This window comes from Neophocaena asiaeorientalis, unplaced genomic scaffold (assembly GCF_003031525.2).
Source record: "Neophocaena asiaeorientalis asiaeorientalis breed wild unplaced genomic scaffold, Neophocaena_asiaeorientalis_V1.1 scaffold118, whole genome shotgun sequence".
NCBI classification, from domain to species: Eukaryota; Metazoa; Chordata; class Mammalia; order Artiodactyla; family Phocoenidae; genus Neophocaena; species Neophocaena asiaeorientalis.
In genome coordinates, this window is record NW_020175528.1 from 8,499,748 (window position 1) to 8,512,071 (window position 12,324).

The 12,324-nt window shown below is 38.9% G+C and overlaps 1 protein-coding gene across 1 annotated transcript in view; it reads left to right on the forward strand.

Moving 5' to 3' along the window:
* Positions 1-560: 560 nt before the first annotated feature.
* CPB1 (carboxypeptidase B1) overlaps positions 561-12,324 on the forward strand; it is a 37,875-nt gene continuing 26,111 nt past the window's right edge. Inside the window, 3 exon segments of the mRNA XM_024769105.1 lie at positions 561-631; positions 740-815; positions 8,120-8,262. Of these exon segments, the coding sequence (XP_024624873.1) occupies positions 561-631; positions 740-815; positions 8,120-8,262 (290 nt within the window).

Below are 12,324 nucleotides of genomic sequence, written 5' to 3' on the forward strand. Positions count from 1 at the left end.
TACAAACAAAACACTAATAAATCTCAAAAGTGTTATCTTGAATGAAAGAAGCCAGACACAAAGAAATATATACCATATGACCTCATTTATATGAAGTTTTAGTACAGACAAAATTAACGCATGCAGCTAGAAATGGGAATGGTGGTTGCCTGAGGGGAGTACAGAAATAGACTGGAAAGATGCTCAAAGGAACTTCTTAGGCTGATGAAAATGTTCTACACCTTGACTGGGATGTCAAATTCTATAGACTTTGTTCTATATAATTCTCAAATCAAAAAAATGTTAAAGGCTATAAAATAGATTTTATTTAAAACTCCTTTACCTCCAGACTATTCTAGGTCTGACATCCAAATCAGACAGGCTGAACTTCAGATTATTTGCTGTTTCCACAGGTGTTAAGAGAGATATACTCGCAGACTTTACACAGCTACCAGGGCAGCAATGCCAGGAAAACCTTTAATCAAGACTTGATAGTGCCTATTTGCAATCAGGAGAAGTAAACAAAGAACACCCCAATTATAAAAGCAGGTGAAACCCACCAAAAGACCTAATCAGGCACAATGTTGGCGTTCTTGATTCTTGTGACTGTGACCCTAGCCTCTGCTCACCATTCTGGTGAGCACTTTGAAGGGTAAGTGACTGACACCTTAAATGAGAAACCCTTCTTTGCTAGCCAAAAAATTTGAACACATTACCCAATTTTAAATTTTCTCTCCTTCTTCTGTATTTCACCATTCAGGGAGAAGGTGTTCCGTGTCAGTGTCGAAAATGAAAATGACATCAACTTACTCCGTGAATTGGCCAGCACCAGGCAGGTAAATAACAATTCTATGCTATAGGGTTTCCTTCACACTTATTTTAAAATCTTAGATTACACTATGATTCCATCAAAGGAAGAATGACATGAAATATTAACTATAGCGCTTTTGTAGCAAGAAATAAAAACTTGAAAAACATTTAGTGCCCCCATGCCTTCTTTTTCTGCCTAAATTAGATGGCCATAAGCCCTATAGTATTACAAATCCAGGGTAACTTTTAAACAGCTTCCAGAGCATGACAACTGAATGAGCTGAAACTGTTGCAAAGGTCATAGAACATCTAATGTACAGTAACTTCCCTTCTAAGGCAAAAGAGAAAAATGATCAGCTTGGATATTACAGAAAAACTGGGCTTTTGTCCAACTTGATATTCATTTCCACATCCCATGTATCATCTGTTCTCTTTGATTTTCTTTCATTCCAAATCAAACAGCTTGAGTTTTCATGACCTTGATTCAGGCCCTCTTAATGATATGGCATGAAGGAGGTAAAGAAGGTAAAAAGCCAGGAGTGATTTTCATATTTTACTTTCAAGAAACCAAAATCTCTAGGCTACTTTATTTTAAAAAATTCACTGTATATGGGATAAAAACTGACAGTTTTAATTATATATATATAGTGTGTCAGGAAGCTATTGCTGACCACAATAGTTTACTTGATCCAATGCTGTCTTTTCATGAATATAGAAACCAAAATATTCTACTAGCTCCTAAGTATCTATCTATCCATCCATCCATCTATCTTTCTATAGTTATCTTTTTAGCTTTTAAGGTGTGGAGGAAAAAAGAAGGTAAAGAGTGTCATAATCTGAAACAGATTCAGAAGGTTAGAATTGAAAGAGAATATAAAGCCATCTATTGCAGCCTTCCACTCAAATTTGAACTTCCTCAGTGGAAACAGCATCCCTGGTTACTAGCCCTGATAAAAACTGTTTGAGTATTTCCAAGGATAGTAGGAATACTGCTTTTTCAAGGTAGCAAATTTGCCTTACAAATTTTTTTTTTTTTTTTTTTTTTTTTTTGGGTATCGCGCAGCACACGCTCCGGACGCACAGGCTCAGCGGCCATGGCTCACGGGCCCAGCCGCTCCACGGCGTGTGGGATCTTCCCGGACCGGGGCACAAACCTGTGTCCCCTGCATTGGCAGGCGGACTCTCAACCACTGCGCCGCCAGGGAAGCCCTTACAAATCATTTTAATCGTTACACTGAGCTGAAAGCTACCTTCTCTATCTTTGACCCACTGGACCTAGCTGAGTCAAATACTGTCTCACTTCTAAGATTTATCTTTTCCAGGCCTTCCATCATTTCTCTTAGCACTGGTTTACAGACACTTGATCATTCTGGCCACCTCTGAATATAGCTCAATCTTTCTGTCTATATTTCTTTTTTAAAATGCAGCTCTCAGAATTGACAATGGACCTCCAGGTGTGCTCTGATTAATACATACTGTAGGACCATTGCCTGCTTTCATTTGTAAAGCAGACACTTACTAATGGGGCCTAAGATTCTTTTTAGCATCTTGAACAGTTAGAATGCTCTTCGCTTATAGTAAACCTATTGCCGATCAAAACTATTAGGCTATTTTTTTCTCACATGAATCACCCTCAAGCAAGGTATTCTTCCTTCTATACTTGCCTAATTGATTTTTTAACCTAAATGCAGGATTTTAGATTTACTCTGTTAAAAATTATCTTGATAGCATATTGAGACAGTTTTAAAAATTAATTCACTCATCCAAATAATTCTTTGCCCTAACTTTGTATCACCAGCAAGTTTGATAAACATGCCTTCTTGACTTTTATCTTTGTCACTGATAAAGGAAAAACATTAAGTAAGTCAGGGGTCAGCACAGAATTAGAGGCACCCTTCATGGTTCATTCATTTAATACCTATTTATCATGAGGCTCCAATATGCCAGACACAGTGTTAAGTAAGCGCTGAAAGTGGTTCATTAACCAACTCTCCTTGGATGAGTTTGCTCTACTACCCAAGTTACTGTGGTGTTACCTACAGCTAACATTGTGCTTTCCAGCTTGTAAAGAAGAATATAAATGCACAGACTTGGTCAAACGCTTTGCTAAGATACAGATTCAGCATCCTATCAGGCTAGTGGTCTCTTTCAAGAATAACATGAAGTTAATTGGGCTTGACTTATTCTTTTTTTTTTTCTTTTTTTTGGCTTGACTTATTCTTGCTTTAAACCGTGCTGGCTCCCAAGGATCATGGCTTCCTTTTCTGAATATTCACAGTCCATCTGCTTCCAGTTTACTCTGCCAGTATCCATGCCAGGCCCCTGGAGCTCCCGCTTCTGGGATTCACGTGTCTTCCTGTTCACGAAATCCAAGACATGCCCCCTCCACTCCTCAGTGATCCCTTCAAGCTCTGATTCCTCCAAGATTGCTGAGAAAGTTCTGCAATCACATCCTCAGTATTTTTTTAGTTACCTAAAATTCAACATTTTCTGGTGGCCAAGAGCAGAGAATCCGGACTCAGACTTCCTGGGTTCGATTCCTGGCTCTACCACTTGCTAGCTGGACCTTGGATGCCTCTCCGGGTCTCAACTTTCTCATTTGTCAAATAAGGAGAATAAGAGTATTTACCTTACAGGATTGTTGTGAGATTTAAAAGAATTAATATAAGTAAAGCACTTAGAAGGAACTTACATAGTAAAAACTATGTAAGCGTTTGTTATCATTACTGTCATTAGATCCAGGATTTTGAATGCAATTTGCATTACCAGACTAATCCCCTCTCTGCTTATCTATCCTGGGCCTCAATGTTCTCTTTCCAAAGAAGGTTTTTCTGCTAAAATCATAATACTTGAAAATTTCTTTACTTATGGTAATTTCATCTCTCAGTAGAAGTAGAAAAAACAAGAGATAGTATAACTCCTTAGAAAAGACAAAAGCCAAACAAGAGCTCAATCTGGCTGCTTCCTCTCTTCCAGCTGCAAACATACTTTAGCTCCAAGCAGTGAGACTGCGTGCTTCTTCTTTATTCATTTTATTTCCAACATGATTGAAAAAGAGATTTTTAATCGACAGATGGACGGATAAAGAAGGTGTGGTACATATATACAACGGAATATTACTCAGCCAATAAAGACGCAGACCTAGAGAGTGGACTTGAGCACATGGGGAGGGGGAAGGATAAGCTGGGACGAAGTGAGAGAGTGGCGTGGACTAATATATACTACCAAATGTAAAACAGATAGATAGTGGGAAGCAGCTGCATAGCACAGGGAGATCAGCTCGGTGCTTTGTGACCGCCTAGAGGGCTAGGATAGGGAAGGTGGGAGGGAGATGCAAGAGGGAGGACATATGGGGATATATGTACACATATAGCTGATTCACTTTGTTATAAAGCAGAAACTAACACAACATTGTAAAGCAATTATACTCCAATAAAGATGTTAAAAAAAAAAGGAAGTTTTACTCTCCTTAGCAATCTTGCAAGTGCAGCATATTCTGGACTGTAGCCTTCCTGATAAGATCATTACAAGGGCATCTAGTCTTTGTATTCATCCTTGGCCATGTGTCCTTCCTCCCTGCTTTTGAACATGTCCTTTTAAAAGTTGAATGTATTGAGACCTGTGACCTGTGACCACAATGGACTCTAGCAGCCTCCCTCTTTCCATATGTAATTGTATAGTAAGGGTTTTATTTTATCTTCTTGTTCCTTTATTGGAGACATTCCCCACAAAACCTATTCTCTTTTCTCAGTACTTTCTTGAACTCTGTTTCTGTAGTTTCAGGTGCATGCCCAAGGTAACTTGGTTACAGTCTTCCAATGTTCCCATCACTTCCATTATGATTGTAAGCTTCTCCCTGCTGTCTGGAACTAGGCCTAGAGTAGAAGTCATTTCCTCTTCCAACAAGAAAGGAAAATTCCATCAAGATAAAGGAAGAGTCTATCATATGCTCAACTCATAGTCAAACGTAACATGAAGAAACAAATTTGTGTAAATATGTGAAGAACCAAAATTCCCCAACACAAATATTTATTCTTTTATGAATCCTTCTTTTTCCCAAAAGAATTTAAGGTGAATACACTACTTGCTTTTGTGCTGGTTTTGTAATATATTTTAGGAAAGACTCTTTAAATATTAGCCAGCTGGCTGATTAAGTTGACATTCCCACAGTGGTATCACTTAAAGATATTGCTTTATCTTCCAACAAATGGTTGTCACTAAGGTTCCTGGATTTATAATTTTATAACCTCAGTTTTGTAACTCCTTTACATATAATAATTCAATTTCTCATATCTCATATCACATACTTTACTCCACTTCCATATTTTAAACATAGATCTCATTCACAAAGTGTTGGTAATTACCAAAATTTATATTTATCTCCCTGTACCAATATTTTAAGTTCATTATTTGTAACCACACTTAATGCATTGTAAACATCTATAAGGCTATAATGTTGCTCCTGATTTTTGTCTCCGTTTCTCCTAAGACCTGGAGACTAACTCCAGGTTACTAAGTCTGCATCATATTTGCAGGACTCCATAGTGTTGGATGTTGGTATGTTTGCTGACCAATTTTCTCCTTCTCAAAGGAGAGTTTTTACAGGACCTCAAGTTAGGTCTGCAAGTTCTGTCAAACATGCTTATGAGATTTCTCTACCCCATTTAAAAAAATATATATATATTTTCTTAAATGGGGTTGAGAAATTTTATATATATATATATATAATTTCTCCCAATATTTGGCAGAGCCAGGACAAACGTTTGTACAAGAGGTTAGATGATTAGGGAAGGCAACTTTCAACTTAATATCAGAAGGAAAACCATCAAAAGGCAATTAGGCTGTTCTGAAGTAGTACTAGATATACTCAAGATTGTATCAGAACCATCACCAAGGATATTGTGCAGGTATTTGTTACTCTAAGTGGGAAGCTACCATCTTAATGTAGGTTCTTCCAGAGCAGACCCTTAGACAAAGATTCAAGGGCAAAGATTTCATTTGGAAAGTACAGGGAGGCTGGGTAGACAAGTGAGGAGTGATACAAAGAAGGGAGGGCAGCAAACAAAAGGGGCACTATTAAGCCAGCTATCACAGAGGATGACTAGAGCTTAATCCTACAGAGAAATTCCAGGAAAGGGTGCAAACCACATGCATCAAAATTATCCCACCTGAGAAATGACAGATTTGGAATATTTAGACATCAACTTGCTAGGGTCATTGGTTAAGCACTTCTCTGGAAAGAGTTATTTCTTTGGCACCTCCTACCTGCTGCGAGCTGTTAGGCTTTTTCCAGTTTGGGGGAGTTTTCAAGCACAGAGATGCAGATCTTGGCAGTGGGGAGTCTCCTGAGCACGCTAAAAGGCCCCAGTGTTACGTATGAGCGTAGGCGCTGTCAAGTTGCCTACAGATGCTTATGTGCTTTACCAACTCTAAACCTCTGTGTCTATAATAAAGATACACCTCCCTCTCCCATCCCACCATGGAATGACAAGCATTTATTAAGAACACAAATTCAGAGTTAACTTTTAAAAATATGCTTTCTCCTATAATGTGCTTGTCTTCATGGCCCTTCTCTTTACAATGCTGGCTAGCTAGAATTCATCACCAGCCCTTGCTTTCTCTGTCTTTATCATGATAAGCCTTTATACTTCCTCCACTACCTTTTTTTTTTTTTTAATATTTATCTATTTATTTATTTGGCTGTGTTGGGTCTTAGTTGCGGCACACAGGATCTTCGTTGTGCTCATGGGCTCTTCATTGTAGCATGCAGGCTTCTCTGTAGCTGAGGTGTGCGGGCTTCTAGAGCATGCAGGTTTAGGTACCCCTTGGCATGTGAGATCTTAGTTTCCCAACCAGGGATCAAACCCGCGTGCCCTGCATTGGCAGGTGGATTCTCAACCACTGGACCACCAGGGAAGTCCCCCTCCACTATCTTTTAACCTCTCACCTTTATCCTCTCATCTTTGACTCAATAGATCACATTCTGCAGCCAATCCTTGTCAAATTATCAGTACTCTCTCTTTTCAATACCTTAGTGACAACCATACTCACACTATTTCTTCTGGAATCCCTCCTGTGTAATCCTAATGTCCCTGCCTCCCATTCCCCTGACCTTCCCTATGACGCTGACTCATGATTCAGTACCCTCTAGACATCTACAGAGGTTTGAAGATTACCAGGACAGGATATAGGCACCTGGATTCTCCACAGGTATATCTAAAATTGAGTCATCTTATTATCTTACATCATCAGTTTCTATTTCACAACCTCTAAGTGTGCCCAAACTCCCTTCTAAGTTCCAAAGCAATGGTCCTAAGTACCACCACCTGTCACATCTCCATCCTGAGACTAGCTCATAAATATCTAAACAGGTATTCAGTGAGAAACAGGGCAGAGAAAGATCCAATGGCAGGGTCACCTCAGGTTTCTAGGCCTTTACTCAGCTCAAGCAAAGAACAGAAAAACGGAGACCTGTGAGAGGCGGAATGTCATTGGTTAATATTTTCCCAAGGAAAAAGGAGATCTGAAACCACACATCCACAAAGAAAAACATTAGAATTATCAAATATGTCATACTACTTTTGTGCACAATTTCCTCTAAAATCTCCCCATGTTTGATTTGCTCACTAGTGTATTCCTGGTCTCAGGCACAGAGCCTAGCACATAGTAGGTCCTCAGTAATAGCTGATGAATAATTGAACAAATGAAAATGTCAGCACATTATTGGATCCTCAAGAATATTTTGTTTCTGGCCATGGTTCCAACATAACCACTGTGGAAAGATACATTTTTCCTCCCTGATGGATCCTCCACAGGTCAGGGATGTTCTTGGTTCCACACATTACTATGACTTGTATAGCACTGAGTTCCAAGATAAACTCATAAAATGAGTCCACTAAAAAGTAAGAGAAAGCTCAATTTCTTGCTTTTAAATTTTGTGGCTCCAGTTAATTCAGCATCATTCATTCAGCACATGCATCCATTACCACAAACACTGCTATCACAATAAGCAACTGTTCTAGAAAATCAATAAATAGAAGAGAGCAGTTATAGAATACTGCCATTAACTAGCATTATGGGAGATAACTATATGCTCTTCATGCTTGTTCATAATCAATTAATGCTATGCATGTATGTGTAAACACTTTTATTGACATCTAACTGCTTGGTCGCAACTCTTATTCATTCAAGGGAGAGATTTTTAAGAGATTTCATGGATAATTTGAGTCTGAAAATAACTCACTGGAGTACAGCAATAGTGTGCTTGCTGGTGATAATTCACCCATTGAATTATAGGCGTCTAGTACAATACATCTTATTCCTTATTCAGATTGACTTCTGGAAACCAGATTCTGTCACACAAATCAAACCTCACAGTACAGTTGACTTCCGTGTTAAAGCAGAAGATATTTTCACTGTGGAAGACTTTCTGAAGCAGAATGAACTACAATACGAATAAGTTTATGTTTTATAGTTATGAAAATTCTCTCTCATGTATGCTCTCATCCTGGTCTCCAAAAAAACCTGAGAAGATAAAAATAAGACCAAGATAATGGCTTCCCCAGGGCCCCACAAATAGGTCATGGCAGAGCTGGCCCTGAATTCCAAGTCTTAAGATGTCAAGTCTGGTAGATTCTGTGTTTAGTTATTGCTCTAATAAAAACAGGTTTGACTCTTGAATCCCAACTCTTTAGCCAGATATTTGACCTGCTACTGGTTTACAAGTGATATATAGACTAAAGGCCAAACCAATGGATATTCTATTATCAGCCCAACACAGTTTTAGTCCCAAATCGTATCAAGTCTTCTTGCCAGGTGATCACCAGACCTATTGTGAGCCATGAGGGTTCTTCATGCTCCTTTAGATTAAGGACCAGACTAGAGTCAGACTGAGTGGTCCTTCTGTCCTTTTTCCTCCCAAAGTCCCCAACTATCTCTAATGTTAGGAGAAGGCATGGAGAGAAGGACTGAAAGAAAGGAAAGTGGTTCCCCAAAGGCCTAGAGCAGAGGTGGCTAAGCTGATCACTCCATGAATCTTCCCCAAATACCGCACTGATCCATCTAAGCCTTTTAAGATGAGAATGTCCTCTAAGTGGAGACAGTTGTCCATCTGTTGATCCAACAAGTAGACAGTGAGCGTCTACATATAACAAATGCTGAAAAAATAGATAGGACCCATCCCCTTCAGAGGAAAATGAACAAAGAATTGCAATATGTGTAACAGATGTCAAGAAGAGTAAAGAGCTGGAATTGCAAGGGAACAGATCAAGTCTAGGGATCACGGAGGGCCATACTAGGAAAGGAGGCTTCAGCTGAGAACTAAAAGACGAGGAGTTAGCCAAACAAAGACAATGAAAAATCATAGTCTAGGTAGAGAACAGACTATATGTTAAGGCTTAGAACCTCCCTCAATCTGCATTTGAGGGAAGGAGGAAATGAGGTCTTTAGTCTAAAGCAGAGTTTTTCCTCCAGAGAGTGGATCAGCAAGGAGCAAAGAGACAATCTCACACTCCAGTCTTGAACATTCAAATGTTTAGCAAACAATCCCCTACCATAAGCTCAAGTCTCCATTATATTTTGAGAAACTGTGACCTACATAATTTTAACAGAAATTTTCTCTTATTTTTCACATCCTAAAACTACAGAATAGTATTTATGCTAGTAAAGATATCAGAATTGTCACCTATAAAAATCTGCATCTCCATTAGAAGAAGTGGTACAGCATAATGCAACAAGCAAATGCCTTGGGAAAAAACAGACAAGGCTTAAATCCTGACTCTGCAACTTCCTGGCTGTCTGACCTTGGATAATTTGCTTAACCTTTCTGAGCTTCAGTTCCCTTGTCTTTATAAGGAAAGGATCCTTCTAACCTTATCTTCGTAAAGTGAAGACATATGTAATGCCACTCTCAAAGGGCTGTTGTGAAGATGAAATAAAACAATATGTAAGTAAATTGCAACTGATAGTTTTATTGCTGTGAATACTGCTATAGTTTACTCTTGTACAAAGAGGTAGATTATACATCTTTTAAAGGTCAACAGAAACTGTTTTGTTTAACCCCATTATCATGCTTCACACAGCTTAGCTATCTGCTTCTGCTTGAGGGAAGTGTCAAAATGTGACCTTAAGAATTGACCGCCTTTTTAAAACAAAGATATAATACAGTAAGTTTCAAAATGCGATTAAGATTCACGTCTGTGATATTTTGCTCTTTCTATTACACTAGGATGGACTTCTAAAATCCTAGCCTATAGGAGCCCTTAATAATATTCAAAAAGATGAGTTTCCTTATAGTTCTTTAAGAAAAACAGAAGGAAGACCAGTGACCATAAGCTAACCCTAGCCACCTGAATTGACATCCTAATTCTACTCAGAGCATAAAGTAGTAAAACAGCTTCTAATCAGGTAACAATCTCCTTTTACCAGGAGGAAAATTCATGTCTTTTTTTAATGCGTAAACGTTTAAGGAATTGTGTATGAATGCTGTCTCACGTAGAATATAGGATGTTCCCTGAAAGCTAAGATCTTGTTAATTTTTGCTTAGCACATTTGTGGCATATAATTTCCTAAATATTAAGTAATAATAACTCCCTAGAAATCCTGGAGCAGCACACCAGCAATATCCTTGCCGGGGCTGCAAGCAGTCCCTGTGCATCCCATTATTACCTCATGTGGTAACTAATATGTATTTAGATGGTTTCCTGCTGGCAAGAATTTGTAGTTGTTTTTTCTATGTAACAGGAACCATCTACTGTACAAGTTCTACCAAAATAGCTTTTCAGATTTTTCAGTGGTTCCAACCCTCTTCACTAAGACTTTCATCATTTGGTAGTTTTAATCAGATTCTGAATTACCATGGGAAAAAATTTAAAATGTGTGCACCAAGAAAAATAACAGTATTTTTTTAATAGATCTTTATTGGAGTGTAATTGCTTCACAATACTGTGTTAGTTTCTGTTGTACAACAAAGTGAATCAGCCATATGCATACGTATATCCCCATATCCCCTCCCTCTTGAGCCCTCCCACCCTCCCTATCCCCGCCTCTAGGTGGCCACAAAGCACCGAGCTAATCTCCCTGTGCTGCGCGGCTGCTTCCCACTAGCTACCCATTTTACATTTGGTAGTGTATAAATGTCCATGCCACTCTCTCACTTCGCCCCAGCTTCCCCCGCCACCCCATGTCTGCAAGTCCATTATCTAAGTCTATGTCTTTATTCTGCCCCACCACTAGGTTCATCAGTACCATTTTTTTTTTTTTTAGATTCCATATATATGTGTTAGCATACGGTATTTGTTTTTCTCTTTCTGACTTACTTCACTCTGTATGACAGACTCTAGGTCTATCCACCTCACTACAAATAACTCAGTTTCATTTCTTTTTATGGCTGAGTAATATTCCATTGTATATATATGCCACATCTACTTTATCCATCCATCTGTCGATGGATACTTCTATGTCCTGGCTATTGTAAATAGTACTGCAATGAACATTAGGGTCCATGTGTCTTTTTGAATTATGGTTTTCTCTGTGTATATGCCCAGTAGTGGGATTGCTGGGTCATATGGTAATTCTATTTTTAGTTTTTTAAGGAACCTCCATACTGTTCTCCATAGTGGCTATATAAATTTACATATCGCTTGATTTTTTTTTTTTTTTTTTTTGCAGTATGTGGGCCTCTCACTGCTGTGGTCTCTCCTGCCGCAGAGCACAGGCCCCAGACGTGCAGGCCCAGTGGCCACGGCCCACAGGCCCAGCCACTCCACAGCATGTAGGGTCCTCCCGGACTGGGGCACGAACCCATGCCCCCCGCGTCGGCAGGCAGACTCCCAACCACTGCGCCACCAGGGAGGCCCCTCACTGTAGTTTTGATTTGCATTTCTCTAGTAATTAGTGATGTTGAGCATCTTTTCATGTGCCTCTTGGCCATCTGTATGTTTTCTTCAGTGAAATGTCTATTTAGGTCTTCTGCCCATTTTTGATATTGAGCTCCATGAGCTGTTTGTATATTTTGCAGATTAATCCTTTCTCTGTTGTTTCAGTTGCAAGTATTTTCTCCCGTTCTGATGGTTGTCTTTTCATCTTGTTTATGGTTTCCTTTGCTGTGCAAAAGCTTTGAAGTTCCATTAGGTCCCATTTATTTTTTTGTTTTTATTTCCATTACTCTAGGAGGTGGGTCAAAAAAGATCTTGCTGTGGTTTATGTCAAAGAGTGTTCTGCCTATGTTTTCCTCTAAGAGTTTTATACTGTCTGGTCTTATATTTATGTCTTTAATCCGTTTTGAGTTTATTTTTGTGTATGGTGTTAGGGAGTGTTCTAATTTCATTCTTTTAGATGTAGCATAGTATTTTGTTCAGGACTTTTGCATCTATATTCATCAGTGATATTGTTCTATAGTTTTCTTTTTTTGTGATACCTCTCTGATTTTGGTATCAGGGTGATGGTGGCTTCATAGAATGAATTTGAGAGTGTTCCTCCTTCTGCAATGTTTTGGAAGAGTTTGAGAAGGATGGGTGCTAGCTCTTCTCTAAATAT